This window comes from Dreissena polymorpha, chromosome 10, assembly GCF_020536995.1.
Source record: "Dreissena polymorpha isolate Duluth1 chromosome 10, UMN_Dpol_1.0, whole genome shotgun sequence".
NCBI classification, from domain to species: Eukaryota; Metazoa; Mollusca; class Bivalvia; order Myida; family Dreissenidae; genus Dreissena; species Dreissena polymorpha.
This window is the reverse complement of record NC_068364.1, coordinates 71976019-71991740: the sequence shown is the minus strand read 5'-3', so window position 1 is coordinate 71991740 and position 15722 is coordinate 71976019. Positions and strand designations below refer to the sequence as shown.

Sequence of the window (15722 nt, the reverse complement as noted above, 5' to 3'; positions counted from 1 at the left end):
AAGGCAAAATAAAACTAATAAACAAGCAATAACAAATAAACAAACCATGAAAATATAGTGCATAAACACATTGGTATATTTGGAATGTTTGAGTTAATATTTTTATCCATTTTTGTTTCATTTTATGATAAAATGAGTTATGTTATCTGGGCGAATGATTCTTATCACAAAGGTCTAATTGAACTTAAATTGGGGTCATGTTGATCATTAACAGTGATTGAATTGCTTTTAGTTGCAAAAAATATTGCTTGTTGACATTTTTGTCCACTGTTTTTCAGGACGTTTTCTGAAGAGCTTCAGAAGTGTCTAGAAGAGCCTGACAGATTAGCTGGACTGTTCCTTCGTTATGTAAGTCTTATGTCAAGTAAAGGTGATGTAAGTCTTATGTCCAGTAATTGTGATGTAAATCTTATGTCCAGTAATGAATATGTAAGTCTTATGTCCAGTAAATTTTATGTAAGTCTTATGTCAAGTAAAGGCGATGTAAGTCTTATGCTCAGTAATGGTGATGTAGCCTTATGTCCAGTAATTGTGATGTAAATCTTATGTCCAGTAATGGTGATGTAAGTCTTATGTCCAGTGATGGTGATGTAAGTCTTATGTCCAGTAAGTCTTATGTCCAGTTATGGTGATGTAAGCCTGTCCAGTAATGGTGTTGTAAGTCTTATGTCCAGTAATGGTGATGTAAGAATTATGTCCAGTAATGGTGATGTAAGTCTAATGTCCAGAAATGGTCATGTAAGTCTTATGTCCAGTAATGCTGATGTTAATCTTATGTCCAGTAATAGTGATGTAAGTCTTATGTCCAGTAATAGTGATGTAAGTCTTATGTCCAGTAATAGTGATGTAAATCTTATGTCCAGTAATAGTGATGTAAGTCTTATGTCCAGTAATGGTGATGTAAGACTTATGTCCAGTAATGGTGATGTTAGACTCATGTCCAGTAATGGTGGTGTAAGTCTTGTGTCCAGTAATGGTGATGTAAGATTTATGTCCAGTAATGGTAATGTAAGTCTTATGTCCAGTAATGTTGATGTAAGACTAATGTCCAGTAATGGTGATGTTAGATTTGTCCAGTAACGGTGATGTAAGTCTTATGTCCAGTAATGGTGATGTAAGTCTTATGTCCAGTAATGGTAGTGTAAGTTTTATTTCCAGTAATGGTGATGTAAGTCTTATGTCCAGTAATGGTGATGTAAGTCTTTTGTCCAGTAATGGTGATGTTAGACTTATGTCCAGTAATGGTGATGTAAGTTGTATGTCCAGTAATGGTAATGTAAGTCTTATGTCCAGTTATAGTAATGTAAGTCTTATGTCCAGTAATGGTGATGTAAGTCTTATGTCCAGTAATGGTGATGTAAGGCTTATTTCCAGTAATGGTGTGATAAGTCTTATGTCCAGTAGTGGTAATGTAAGTCTTATGTCCAGTAATGGTGATGTAAGTTTTATGTCCAGTAATGGTGATCTTAGACTAATGTCTAGTAAAGGTGATGTAAGACTTATGTCCAGTAATGGTGATGTTATACTAATGTCCAGTAATGGTGATGTAAGTCTTATGTCCAGTAATGGTAATGTAAGTCTTATGCCCAGTAATGGTAATGTAAGTCTTATGTCCAGTAATGATGATGTAAGTCTTATGTCCAGTAATGGTGATGTAAGTCTTATGTCCAGTAATGATGATGTAAGTCTTATGTCCAGTAATGATGATGTAAGTCTTGTGTCCAGTAATGGTGATGTAAGTCTTATGTCCAGTAATGGTAATGTAAGTCTTATGTCCAGTAATGGTAATGTAAGTCTTATGTCCAGTAATGATGATGTAAGTCTTATGTCCAGTAATGATGATGTAAGTCTTGTGTCCAGTAATGGTGATGTAAGTCTTATGTCCAGTAATGGTGATGTTAGACTAATGTCCAGTAATGGTGATGTAAGTATTACTGGACATAAGAATTACATCATCATTAATGGTGATGTAAGTTTTATGTCCAGTTATGTTTTTGTAAGTCTTATGTCCAGTAATGGTGATGCAAGTCTTATGTCCAGTAATGGTAATGTAAGTCTTTTGTCCAGTAATGATGATATAAGTCTTATGTCCAGTAATGGTAATATAAGTCTTATGTCCAGTAATGGTGATGAAAGACTTATGTCCAGTACTGATGATGTTAGATTTATGTCCAGTAATGGTGATGTAAGTCTTATGTCCAGTAATGGTAGTATAAGTCTTATGTTCAGTAATGCTAATGTAAGTCTTATGTCCAGTAATGGTAATATAAGTCTTATGTCCAGTAATGCTAATGTAAGTTGTATGTCCAGTAATGATGATGTAAGTCTTATGTCCAGTAATGGTGATGTAAGACTTATGTCCAGTAATGATGATGTAAGTCTTATGTCCAGTAATGATGATGTAAGTCTTGTGTCCAGTAATGATGATGTAAGTCTTATGTCCAGTAATGGTGATGTTAGACTAATGTCCAGTAATGGTGATGTAATGTTACTGGACATAAGAATTACATCATCATTAATGGTGATGTAAGTTTTATGTCCAGTAATGTTAATGTAAGTCTTATGTCCAGTAACGGTGATGCAAGTCTTATGTCCAGTAATGGTAATGTAAGTCTTTTGTCCAGTAATGGTGATATAAGTCTTATGTCCAGCAATGGTGATGTTAGACTTACCTCCAATAATGGTGATAAAGTCTTATGTCCAGTAATGGTGAAAAAAGTCTTATGTTCAGCAATGGTGATGTTAGACATATGTCCAGTAATGGTGATTCAAGTTTTATGTTAACCTATTCGTTTAGTGATTTTAAGTTAAAGATAGGGTATATTTGAGTCATTCTGTTGGTAGGTAAGTCCAGCATAAAATATTATTATTTTTACATGCAGTTACTCTTTTATTTCCAAGTTATGTGCCCTCGAACTTGCCTTGGGCATGGCTGTTATGCCTGTGACATGGGGGGGGGGGGGGGTTAGTCTTGTTTGTGTGACAAGTGTTTTCTTCTGTTTGAACTTGATTCCTGTTTTTAAAGAAAAAACACTCACAAACAGTTCAACATAACTATCAACAAATGTACACATTCTGTCTAAAATTGCTCAAAGACAAGAAGGTTTATAGATGCAATACTGTTTGAACAGGCATCAAATGGTACCCATGTAATTAATATTTGAAGCAATATAATGCATAATTTGTGAAAGTTGAAATACAAATTCATGGAACATGCTGCTGAGTGTTTTAGTGCAGGTAAGCACCAAGAGCTGATTTTACAGGTTGTAAATTAATGCTTGATTAACAACATGTAGATTTGTTTCGTTCATTGCAAATGTGGAGGAAATTGGAATTCTTTCAAGCTCATTAAGAATAAATGAAACTCAAAATCGTAAAAAGCAAACATCCAATGCAAGTGCGATAAGGACGTTTTGGCTTATTTGCTAACTAAAATCACTTCACCTAGATTAATTGTGGTTATTATGCAGCATTACAATTTTCTGCAAATTATAGAATTGCGCAAAATTTGTGATTTTGGGAATGCTGAATTTCATCAGTGATTTCATGCAAACAAATAACCAATTAATCATGGCATATGTCGGGATTTAAATGTTGATGATTGTTTACATAAGTGGTCACAAAAGTTGTAAACATTCTATCTACAACAAAACATTGAACATAATTATTATTTACTTCATTATGTGTCTGGGCTAGAATGTTATATTCATTTATATATATCAATAGCTATTTGTTTATCCGTTCTAAGTGATGTTTTCTATAATTAGTAATTTACATGATTCAGTTAATAGGTCGGGAAGTGGATAACCACATAATCATACAGCCTGCCCAGTATTGTTTGCATTTCAAAGAGGGAAAAAATGTCTCTCTAACCGCTTTTTGTCTCTTTAGACAAATTCTAGCATGCAAGCACAACCCATTATCAGTAATAATTTTTTAAGAGGAGAAAAAATTATGAATAAAAAAATGAATTCATCATTTTTTTCATTATTTATCATTAATATAATAAATTATCATTTTTTAACCATTGTCTGAAATTATCTGCCAAGATTTCTGTGTAGATACATAATTTTGATTGTTTATGCCATGTGTATAAGCTGTTGATCAGGCGAATTTTTTTTGCTATTGTTGCAGATTATTAGCTTGGTGCCTGTTGCTCTTGTGCGGCTGACAAAGGTTTACATACACCAGAAGCTATTAATTATATACTTGATTTATTTCGGGGAGCAGAGATAGCACTGTCATAAGATGGTAGTTTATGTCAGCCATTCCTGCCGAAATGAACCATGGACCAGACGTTTTATCTCTTTATGTTTCATTGAGTAAAGGAAATTTATCTTCTATAACTGTCAAATTTTTTTTATAGCAATTTTTCTAAGTAGTGGAACTTAATGCCGTCTAAAAATGTTCTGTGGATGTTTGATTTTTTTCATTGATTGTTAAACCCCACCTACCTGTTACAAAGGGGGGGGGGGCAGGTAGTGTAAAGACCACGGACATGTGTCTGTCCATGTGTCTGTCTGTCCAACTGTAGATACAAACTTGTCCGATTGCATTCTTGTACACTTTTTTACACCACAACAATTTTCAATGGTTTTAATGTTATGAAGATGTGCAAATCCAATGTTTGTTTTTCATTTTTTGAAAGGAGACATTGACATGTGCACGCTATTCGGCCCTGTCAAGGTCATTGATTTTGATGGGAGTTGTAATAATGGCATGTGCTTGGATACGCAACTTTTGTGATTAATTGATCCATACAATCACATGTTTTAGTTTTGTTGTGTTCTTGTTTTCAGGAGCGAAGACTGGGCATGTACGTGAAATACTGCGAAAACAAACCAAAGTCAGAGTACATTGTCTCAGAGTATATCGACGGCTTCTTTGAGGTAAATGGACATTAAATAAAAGTTGTTTGTCTGAGAATAAAGCAAGAAAACACAATTGAGTTTACTACATTAATATTTTCAATCCCTCTCCTGCAATTGTCAAATATTGTTTGCATTAATGGTATTAGTTTATTGTGTCTATTGTCTAGGAATGAAACTTCAGGTGTTATGGTTGACCGAGTTACATTTTGTATAAAAGGCTTTGTATTTACTTTACCTTTCATAAAAACTTGTATGAATATACTCGTAAAGGGGATTGCACCTTTTTGCACTATATAAAATGGTGGTTATAGATTTTTTTCAATTTGTGTGTATCCAATTAGTTTAAACCTTTCCCCCATAAGAAGCAAAGTAAAAATAGCTTTTGCAACCAGCATAAAACCAGAACAGCCTGCGAGTAACTCACAGTCTGTTCAGGTTTTATGCTGTTTGCTGCTCATCTGTATCTTAGGGTTGGACATTTAAGTGGTTAAAGGGACTGTCAACCACGAATAACGAAAAAAGAAAAGTTCTAAAATACCGTATTGTTTTACAATTATTAGTTTATATTGATTAAAATATCACGACTGGTATATTACATTACTTGAAAGAAGTTCATATTTTCAGTATACACTGTAACTCCAATATAGTGAGGTCCGTTATAACGCTGTGTCCAATATAATGCGGGGGGTGCTTGGATCCCGTTTTTTCTCCAACCTTCCATTTCTGATTCAAATCCATGTTATGCAACTTCATGTATTTTCAGAAAATTCAAAGAAGCCGGATATCACAGCTTGATTGCTTTATCCGTCTGTGTAACAGATTTTAAACGATTATAGGTTAAACGACACTCGACAGCTAATTGGTGTAAATCTGTTGTGTAATGTCAATAAAGGTGTGAAAACTCGCCAGTCAGTGTTTGTTAAATGTATTCCCTATACGCGGTTCGTTGTGCTAGTTTCGATAAGGAACATGCAAGCGGGATAATTATAAAATTAAAGTTATTCAAAACGATAAAAACATTCTTACATTGATATGATTGCAGTTTGACTCTAAAAAAAAGGAGCGACTGTAAAATATACTGCGCACAATATAAAACAAGTTTTTCTGTCATTTCATTATCATTCTAATATTTAGTCATTTAATTCATTTCGTGTACGAGAAATTAATTAAATAATCCAGACGATTTATTTACATGCTAAAGCACTGTAATTGTTAACAGAGATTTACTTTTGCCCAGAAAGTCAGAAAGTCCCCGAAAATCACATTTTTTGCATGACGTCGTATGACGCAATTTGTACATGTAAAGTATTGCATTCGCTTTTTCCAATGAAAGCTCTGCCCCATAATGCACTGTTCTCTTTACACTTCTGAAAAATGGGGCATGCATATTGCGGTGTTTACAAAACTCGTAAACATATTTACCGTCATAAATGTTGAACATTATTATTTTTGTAAGTGATGTTGTAATTTTATTGGATTATCGGATTAACGTGCACGTAATAAAAGCGGTATGTATTATGTTATCGATACGATGCGGTTTATATGCATGTATTTTCGGATGACAACACAGCTTACACTTTACAGGACCTATATTATAGGCTATACTATTGATGTTGTTATAGCCCTTGCAATAAATGAGCTCAAAACTTATAACGCGGATCCGTTTATAACGCTGTTGCGTGGCTTGGACCCCGTCATCCGCGTTATATTGGAGTTACAGTGTATTCAGTAATAAAATTTGGCGATGTGAAATCGAAAGCACATCGCGAAAATAGGTGACATAACGATATACACACTATAAATAACGCAAGTAGATTGATCTTTTTATATATAAAATATATACAATTCTCTACGCATGCACAATTTGCATTCCTGGGTTTACCACGTGACGATGATGATCAATCTACTGGCGTTATTTATAGTTAACTGGTAGTTACCTGGTAGACATACCCAGTAAAATTTATTACCAAATATACTAATAATATAAAAACTTAATAACTTTTTTCAAGTAATGTAATATTCCAGTCGTGATATTTTAAACAATATAAACTAATAATTGTAAAAAATACGTTATTTTACAACCTTTCTTTTCTTCGTCATCGTGGTTGACAGTCCCTTCAAGGGTTAATTGTTCTTTAATTATACCCACATTACCATTGGTAATGGGGGCTATATAGGAGTCACTTGGTCGGTCCGTTGGTCTGTCTGTCCCAAAATTTCATTCGATCTTCACCAAACTTGGTCACAAGTTGTATCTAGATTTATACCCCCATTACCATTGGTAATGGGGGCTATATAGGAGTCACTTTGTCGGTCCGTCGGTCGGTCCGTCTGTCTGTCCTGAAATTTCATTCGATCTTCACCAAACTTGGTCACAAGTTGTATCTAGATGATGTATAGGTCAAGTTTAAATATGGGTCATGGCGTGTCAAAAACTAGGTCACAGTGTCACTTAGTGTGTTTTAAACCAAAAGTTTTTCCGGACCATAACTATGTCATTTATCGTTAGATTTTAAAATAACTTGGTACATTTGTTCACTATCATGGGACGGTGTGTCGTGTGGAAAAAGTACGTCAACATCTCAAAGGTCAAGGTCACACTTGGAGTTCAAAGGTCAAATGCATGTCCGGGCCATAACTTTATCATTTATTGTGAGATTTAAAAATCAATTGGCAAATTTGTTCACCATCATTGGACAGTGTGTCGCGCAAAAGAATTTCGTCGATATCTCCAAGGTCAAGGTCTCACTTTGAGTTCAAAGAAAGGTCAAATGCATGTCCGGGCCATAACTTTATCATTTATTGTGAGATTTTTAAATCATGTGGACAATTTGTTCACCATCATTGGACGGTATGTCACGCGAAAGAATTAGTTCGATATCTCCAAGGCCAAGGTCACACTTTGAGTTCAAAGATAAAAAATGGCCATAAATGAGCTTGTCCGGGCAATAACTATGTTGTTCATTGTGAGATTTTAAAATCATTCGGCACATTTGTTCAGCATCATTGGCCGGTGTGTCGCGCAAAAGAATTACGTTAATATCTCCAAGGTCAAGGTCAAACTTTGAGTTCAAAGGTCAAATATGGCCATAAATGAGCTTGTCCGGGCCATTACTATGTCATTCATTGTGAGATTTTAAAATCATTTGGCACATTTGTTCACCATTATTGGATGGTTTGTCCCGCAAGAGAATTACGTCAATATCTCCAAGGTCAAGGTCACACTCTGAGGTAAAAAATGGCTGTAAATGATCTTGTTTGGGCCATAACTATGTCATTCATTGTGTGATTTTAAAATTACTTGGTACATTTGTTCACAATTTTTGGACAATGTGTCATGTGAAAGAATTAGGTCGATATCTTCATGGTCACGGTCGTACTTGGAGTTCAAAAGTGAAGAATGGCCATTAATGAGCTTGTCTGGGCCATAACTATGTCATTCATTGTGAGATTTTAAAATGACTGTACATTAATTTTGTTCACGGTCATTGGACAGTGTGTCATGCGAAAGAATTCAAGAGTTCAAAGGTCAAAATGGTCTTAAATTATAATGGCATAATAATTCTTAAAAATCACCATTAAGATTCTCTTGTTTTGTGAAGACAGCTTGCAAAATAGTCTGTGTCAATGCGGCATGTGGGGGTATACGTCACGTCTGTGACAAAGCTCTATTTGTCTTAAGGTCATAGATAGTCATGTTTACATTTTCTTGCCACTTTTCAGGAAATTCGACAGAAGCTCGGTCATCGACTAAACTTGGCTGACCTTCTCATAAAACCTGTACAGAGAATCATGAAATACCAACTTATATTAAAGGTATCCTCCTTACATCTTACCAGAATTGTTGTACTGTTATATTATCTAACAAGAGCAGGTGTAAACCTTTTTAATATGTTTAATAATTTGCACCAATGTTAACAGTTATTATCTGGATATAAAGTAAAGGGGCATATACTGTTATCACTATAAATTTCTGTCATTCTGTTCATTCGTCTGTCCGTTTGTAGGAATCCTATTTGTCTTGAGTAGTTCTTGTACGCTTTTCAAAGTTAAACATTCAAACTTGCTCGCATTTTTTCTTGTGATACTCTGTAACATTAATATTGTTACTAAAGACTTATACAGAAAAATAACTTAAAAAATATCTCTACAAGCACAATGCATTTAGTATTATTATACCCCCATTACTGGTAATGGGGGCTATAAAGGAGGCACTTTGTCGGTCTGTCTGTCTGTTGGTCTGTCTGTCTGTCGGTCTTCACCAAACTTGGTCACAAGTTGTATCTAGATGATGTATAGGTCAAGTTTTAATATGGGTCATGCGGTGTCAAAAACTAGGTCACGGGGTCACTTAGTGTGTTTTAAACTGAAAGTTTGTCCGGACCATAACTATGTCATTTATCGTTAGATTTTAAAATAACTTGGTACATTTGTTCATTATCATGGGACGGTGTGTCGTGTAAAAGAAAAACGTCAATATCTCAAAGGTCAAGGTCACACTTGGAGTTCAAAGGTCAAATGCATGTCCAGGCCATAACTTTATCATTTATTGTGAGATTTAAAATTATTTGGCAAATTTGTTCACCATCATTGGACGGTGTGTCTTGCGAAAGAATTGCGTCGATATCTCCAAGGTCAAGGTCACAATCTGAGTTCAAAGAAAGGTAAAATGCATGTCCGGGCCATAACTTTATCATTTATTGTGAGATTTTAAAATCATTTGGCAAATTTGTTCCCCATCATTGGACGGTATGTCACGCGAAAGAATTACGTCGATATCTCCGAGGTCAAGGTCACACTTTGAGTTCAAAGATCAAAAATGGCCATAAATGAGCTTTTCCAGGCAATAACTATGTCATTCATTGCGAGATTTTAAAATCATTTGGCACATTTACTCACCATCATTGGACAGTGTGTTGCGCGAAAGAATTATGTCGATATCTCCAAAGTCAAGGTCACACTTTAAGTTCAAAGGTCAAAAATGGCCATAAATGAGCTTGTGTTGTTCATTGTAAAATTTTAAAATCATTTGGCACATTTGTTCACCATCATTGGCCGGTGTGTCGCGCGAAAGAGTTACGTTGATATCTCCAATGTCAAGGTCAAACTTTGAGTTCAAAGGTCAAAAATGGCCATAAATGAGCTTGTCCGGGCCATAAGTATGTCATTCATTGTGAGATTTTAAAAGCATTTGGCACATTTGTTCACCATTATTGGATGGTGTGTCGCGCGAAAGAATTACATCGATATCTCCAAGGTCAAGGTCACTCTGTGAGCTCAACAGGGTTGCCACTTAACTTGAAAAGTCAGGGAAATTTGATTTTTTTCAAGGTCAGTGAAAAGTCAGGGAATTTTCAAAAATGGTCAGTGAAAAATGAAATTTCAGAAAAGTCAGTGAAAAGTCAGTGAAAATAAAATTTTGGTTCGAAGCATAAGTTATTTAATGGCTATTGCAGTCTTCAGGTATCATTTGTTTTAGTAGATTCAACAGTATCTTTTTTATTTGAAATGTTTTCACTATTTTTATGTACATCAAACATTAACACGTGTAAAGCATGTTCAAAAATGTAAATTTATCTATTTTTATGTCCCTCACCACTATAGTGGGGGACATATTGTTTTTGCCCTGTCTGTTGGTTTGTTTGTGTGTTTGTTTGCTCCAGCTTTAACATTTTGCCATAACTTTTGCAATATTAAAGATAGCAACTTCATAGTTGGCATGCATGTGTATCTCATGGAGCTGCACTTTTTGAGTGGTGAAAGGTCAAGGTCATCCTTCAAGGTCAAAGGTCAAATATATAGCGCAAAAGGGGACACAGTGTTTCTGACAAACACATATTTTTTTATCTTTAATTTTTTTGTATCCTTGGAGGCTGAAAGGCTTTGCAACCCTTGCCCCCAGAGCTGATTAATACTTTATTTTATGCTTTGCAGCATCATTAGAGATGACATCATGAAAGAGCTATACTAACTTTGCTTATTTGTTTCAGTTATCAAGAAGGCCTGCTTCTGCTCCTAACTGCATGATTTTCATGTATTAACCTACCATATACCACAGATCACAATTTAATTTTCTCTTCTTATTTCAGACTTAATATAATGTACACATAGATAGACATAATACCAGCATGAGTAAATTGACATTTTTTATTGGCTCGCGGACCCTGAGTCATGGGTTGGCAAAAACTCTAAAAATGAAAACAAAGCACGCTGTCTTATATGTGGTGGTGGGTCCTTTAGGCTAGGAAACATGGGGAAACAAGCTCTAAGGAGTCATAATCATTGGTACTAAGTTCTAACAGTTATTTACATTTATAAATGGATTAATTTTTATTATCATTTACCATTACCCATACTCATATGTATTCACCTATGCTTGTGTCAAGATATTAAAGTATGATCATAGTATGTAATGGATATTCTATATGGACAGTTTTTTGTGTCATAGGTGTTGTGCTACTACTGTATTGCCGTGACTAACAGCACATCTATCTGCCTATAGAAGTATGTTTTGTGTATAGATTTTGAGACATAATCATATTATGTGGCGGTTGTACATGCATAACTATTTTATCTTTAGTTTTGTGATATTTACTATATAGCCTTGCATCATGCATAGTTTAGTGTGCAAGTAGTACTGCTTTGTTATTTGTTAATTGTTTTATGTTAAAGAATAAAATACGCATTAAATGGGTGGATTTGGTCGGCTGTTTAGGGAGGAGGAGGCCGAATATGTAGCAAAATTAGTCAGTGACAACCAAGATTTTGTCAGGGAAAAGTCAGTGAAAAGTCAGGGAATTTTATTTCATCAGGTTGGTGGCAACCCTGTTCAAAGGTCAAAAAAGGCCGTAAATGATCTTGTCCGGGCCATAACTATGTCATTCATTGTGAGATTTTAAAATTACTTGGTACATTTGTTCACAATCATAGGACAATGTGTCTTGCAAAAGAATTACGTTGATATCTACAAGGTCAAGGTCGCACTTGGAGTTCAAAAGTGAAAAATGGCCATAAATGAGCTTGTCCGGGCCATAACTATGTCATTCATTGTGAGATTTTAAAATGACTCTGTACATTAATTTTGTTCACAGTCATTGGACAGCTTGTCATGCGAAAGAATTCAAGAGTTCAAAGGTCAAAATGGCCATAAATAATAATGGCATAATAATTCTTAAAAATCACCATTTAGATTCTCTTGTTTTGTGAAGACAGCATGCAAAATAGTCTGTGTCAATGCGGCATGTAGGGGTATACGTCACATCTGTGACAAAGCTTTTGTATTGTGATTCCCTTCAAATTAAATAATACAAACCGGGTGAAATTCTGCAATGATCTCTGGTCAAATTTTTAATTGTTACAACCTGCGTTATATAACTGCATGTGTCATCAGGGGAAACTACTGTGACAAGCTCTTCATTATCCCCTACCAAAGGTGGAGGTATATAGAATTGGCGATGTCTGTCCATCAGTCTGTCTGCCGCAACATTTATTTTTGGCTGGGATATCAAGATTAAAGGAATTTGCATGTTTGCAACTGGGATGTCAATTATTTGATAACCACACATGAAACAGAGGCAAGATCATTTCTAGTGACAGAAATCACTGTTTAATCGTAGGATATTGCAGGCTGTCAAGCGGTCATACTTTTTCCTACTATTTCCTACTTTTTCATCAGGATCCTACTTTTTCCTATTTTTTAACCAAATTTTCCTACTATTCCTACTTTTTCATTTTCAATGGAGAATATTTTTTTTTAAAGAGTTAATTTACTAAACTTGCAGGATGAATGAATCTATGGCATGACTGTATCCCTGTTAATGTGCATTCATCTAGATGAGACCTGACAACCCATGCTGACTGTCTGCTCTTCAGGAGCATAACTATTTATTTCTTATGTAACTTTTAAAATTATTGACAAGTTTTTTTTTGAAGTAACAATAGTGCCTTGTTTACTTCCTTAGCATTTGTACACTGCAGACTTCACTACCTTACACAGTTCCCAGTGATGCAAGAGCTGAGGGAACCCATTGTTTATTCCAGTTTTATTTTGTTTCCATTGACAACAATTTGACCAAACCTTATGCATGTTTACATGATATTGCTGTTTGAAATGTAGAGATATAGAGATACATGTATTGTATGAGTGGTTATGTAATATGGTATTTATTACACAAGTTATTGGAAAAAAGATAAAACTGAGTTTTCATCATTTACAAATATAATGTAATAAATTCTGTATTACATGACAACGGATATGATGTTCTATTGATATCATAGGTACATCATGTTTAGTAATTAAAGATAAATGCACAGAGCCTAAATGTCCTGATACATTTTTATGCTCCCGGTAGGGTGGCATATTGCAGTTGTACTGTCAGTCCGTTTGTCTGTCTGTCTGTGTGTGTGTGTCCGTCCGAAAACTTTAATATGGGCCATAACTTTTGCAATATTGAAGATAGCAACTTGATATTTGGCATGCATGTGTATCTCATGAAGCTGCACATTTTGAGTGGTGAAAGGTGAAGGTCATCCTTCAAGGTCAAAAGTTAAAAAATACAATCCAAGGGAAGTAATAAGCTTTAAAAGGGAGATACTTTCTAAACCTGCCAAATGATATATTGAAATTTTATTTCAAAGCTGCGCAATAGTGGGCATTGTGTTTCGGACAAACACTATTCTTGTCTAATGATGCCATTGCTAGTGAGGTAACTTCAAGGTGTTAAAGCGAAGTATTAAAATTATTAAACGGCATTATTACACTCCCGCAAAGTCATCAATAATGTAAAAGCCATTATTTGAAACTGGAATAAACAATGTAGTGCAACTGTTTCATTGCCCAATCAATGCTGTCATAAAAGATGTCAGGTGATAAGGTCCTATCTCCAGTTGCATAATCTGCTCTGCAATGACCAGTCATTTTGAATGTAACTTAAGTCATTATAACTGCACCCTATTGTCAATTTAAAGGTTTCACAATGTAGCTGTAGCAGAGCATTTACACTGCTTTATATACTAGTATTAATCTTGTACAACAAGTTTGTGTATCACTAAATAAATTTGGTCTTCTGCTTAAGGATATAACATGCACAATATAATTACCATTTTTATATCGATACACAGAAGACCTCTAACCACTGATGATACACCAAAATGAACAGCATCTAATTACATGTATACTTCTTTATCAGGGTAGCTTTGCTTGAAACTTAATTATCATAGATACACTATAAGTGCTAAAATTCCAAGTGGGAAAACAAAGTTTAACCCTTCATGGATGGAGAAGTTGGACAACAGTGGAAAAACACTGGGATCATGGTGCAAGAGAGATACCGGCAATGAGTTTGCAAGATATTGTACTGTCTGAATGAAGTCCATCTTGTAGTAATTCTGGTGCTAATCAACTTATAAGTCATGCAGATGGATAAAAACACAAGGAAAACATTAAATACATGCATGATAATTCACAAAAGCGTTTGTTTGGAAGTGCCCAAAAGCCAAGCAGCTCTCAGGGTTGTGGGGATAAATCTATCTGTATGCAAGTACATCCATCACACAAGGAACAGGTACAAAAGGCTGAAATCTTCTGGGCCCTTAAGGTAGCTTCAAGTGGGTATCCATACAGAACATGTGATGGCACTCCTGCTCTGTTTCAAGCTATGTTTCCTGGACCTGTGTCTAAAAAATAAGTATTATGTATTCCTACTTTTGAGGGAAAAGTTCCTACTTTTTCCTACTTTTTTCCTACTTTTCTCCTACTTTTCTTGCAAAAGTAGTTCCTATTTTTTCCTACTTTTTGAAAAAAGGTCACTTGACAGCCTGAATTATTGTCATTTGCGGCATTCACGTTTAAATCAAGATCAATATGAACGATTTAGCTTTCATAGAATATTTAAAAGAAGAAGTTTGAGGTTTGGCTGCTTTAATAAATATTGTGTCAGCCTTTTCCACTGGGCGGTCACGATCAGTTCAATCCTCACTTTGGAGAGCGTTCTTTAAATGTACCCAAAGGTCATCAAGTACTGGCTCTACCAAGGAAACAGACTTTAGAGCATTTCAATAAGCCTCAGGCTTTCGATGCAATCGAGCTTTAAAACACAGGTTTAAACTTTAGATAGAAGTATATTTCGCCTATTTATTTCAGGACATATCACAGAAAAGTATAAACAAAGGAAAGTTAAAGGTAGTTTATCTTTAAAACTCTTTCAGTGCTGGAATTGAATTTTGAAGGCCTTTGCAAACAGTTTGGATCCAGATGAGATGCCACAAAACCTGGCATCTCATTAGGATCCAAACTGTTTGCTATTCTGATAGTATTCTTTGAAAAAAATCAAAGAAAATGCTAATTTTAGAAATTCAGCAGACAACATTTTAGCAGACAACAAATTTCCCAGCATGCAAAGGGTTAAATATGATTTGCCCCGTTCATTTCAGGACATATTGAAGTATACAGAGAGGGCTGGTCTGGACATAGACCCCCTGCGGAGGGCATACCATGTGATGTGTGTCGTACCCAAGGATGCCAACGACATGATGCAGTTCGGCAGGCTCCAGGGCTACGATGTGAGAGTTACTTATTTCTTTGTGGTTAGGGTAAAAACAAGATGAGCTGCACTCAGGAAAAATGGGGCTTAAGGCATGTGTGTAAAGTTATGTCCAAGATTAGCCTGTAGACTTTCTTTCTTTAAACAAAATATTCAAATATAGCAGTGTTTTCCCTTACGAGCATGTGCGAAGTTCACAAGCTAATCTAGGACAACACTCCGAACACATGCATTTCCAAGACCGCGGATCATATTTTTGTAATATTTAGAATTTGAATGAAAATCATTAAAGTGTGGGCCATCATTACTT

General features: G+C 35.2%; 1 protein-coding gene across 1 annotated transcript in view; it reads left to right on the top strand.

Annotated features, from left to right (window-relative positions):
- The window catches only part of LOC127848151 (triple functional domain protein-like), a 336129-nt gene that overhangs the window by 298654 nt on the left and 21753 nt on the right, over positions 1 to 15722 (top strand). Inside the window, 4 exon segments of the mRNA XM_052380451.1 lie at positions 279 to 348; positions 4800 to 4889; positions 8595 to 8687; positions 15303 to 15431. Coding sequence (XP_052236411.1) covers positions 279 to 348; positions 4800 to 4889; positions 8595 to 8687; positions 15303 to 15431 — 382 coding nt within the window.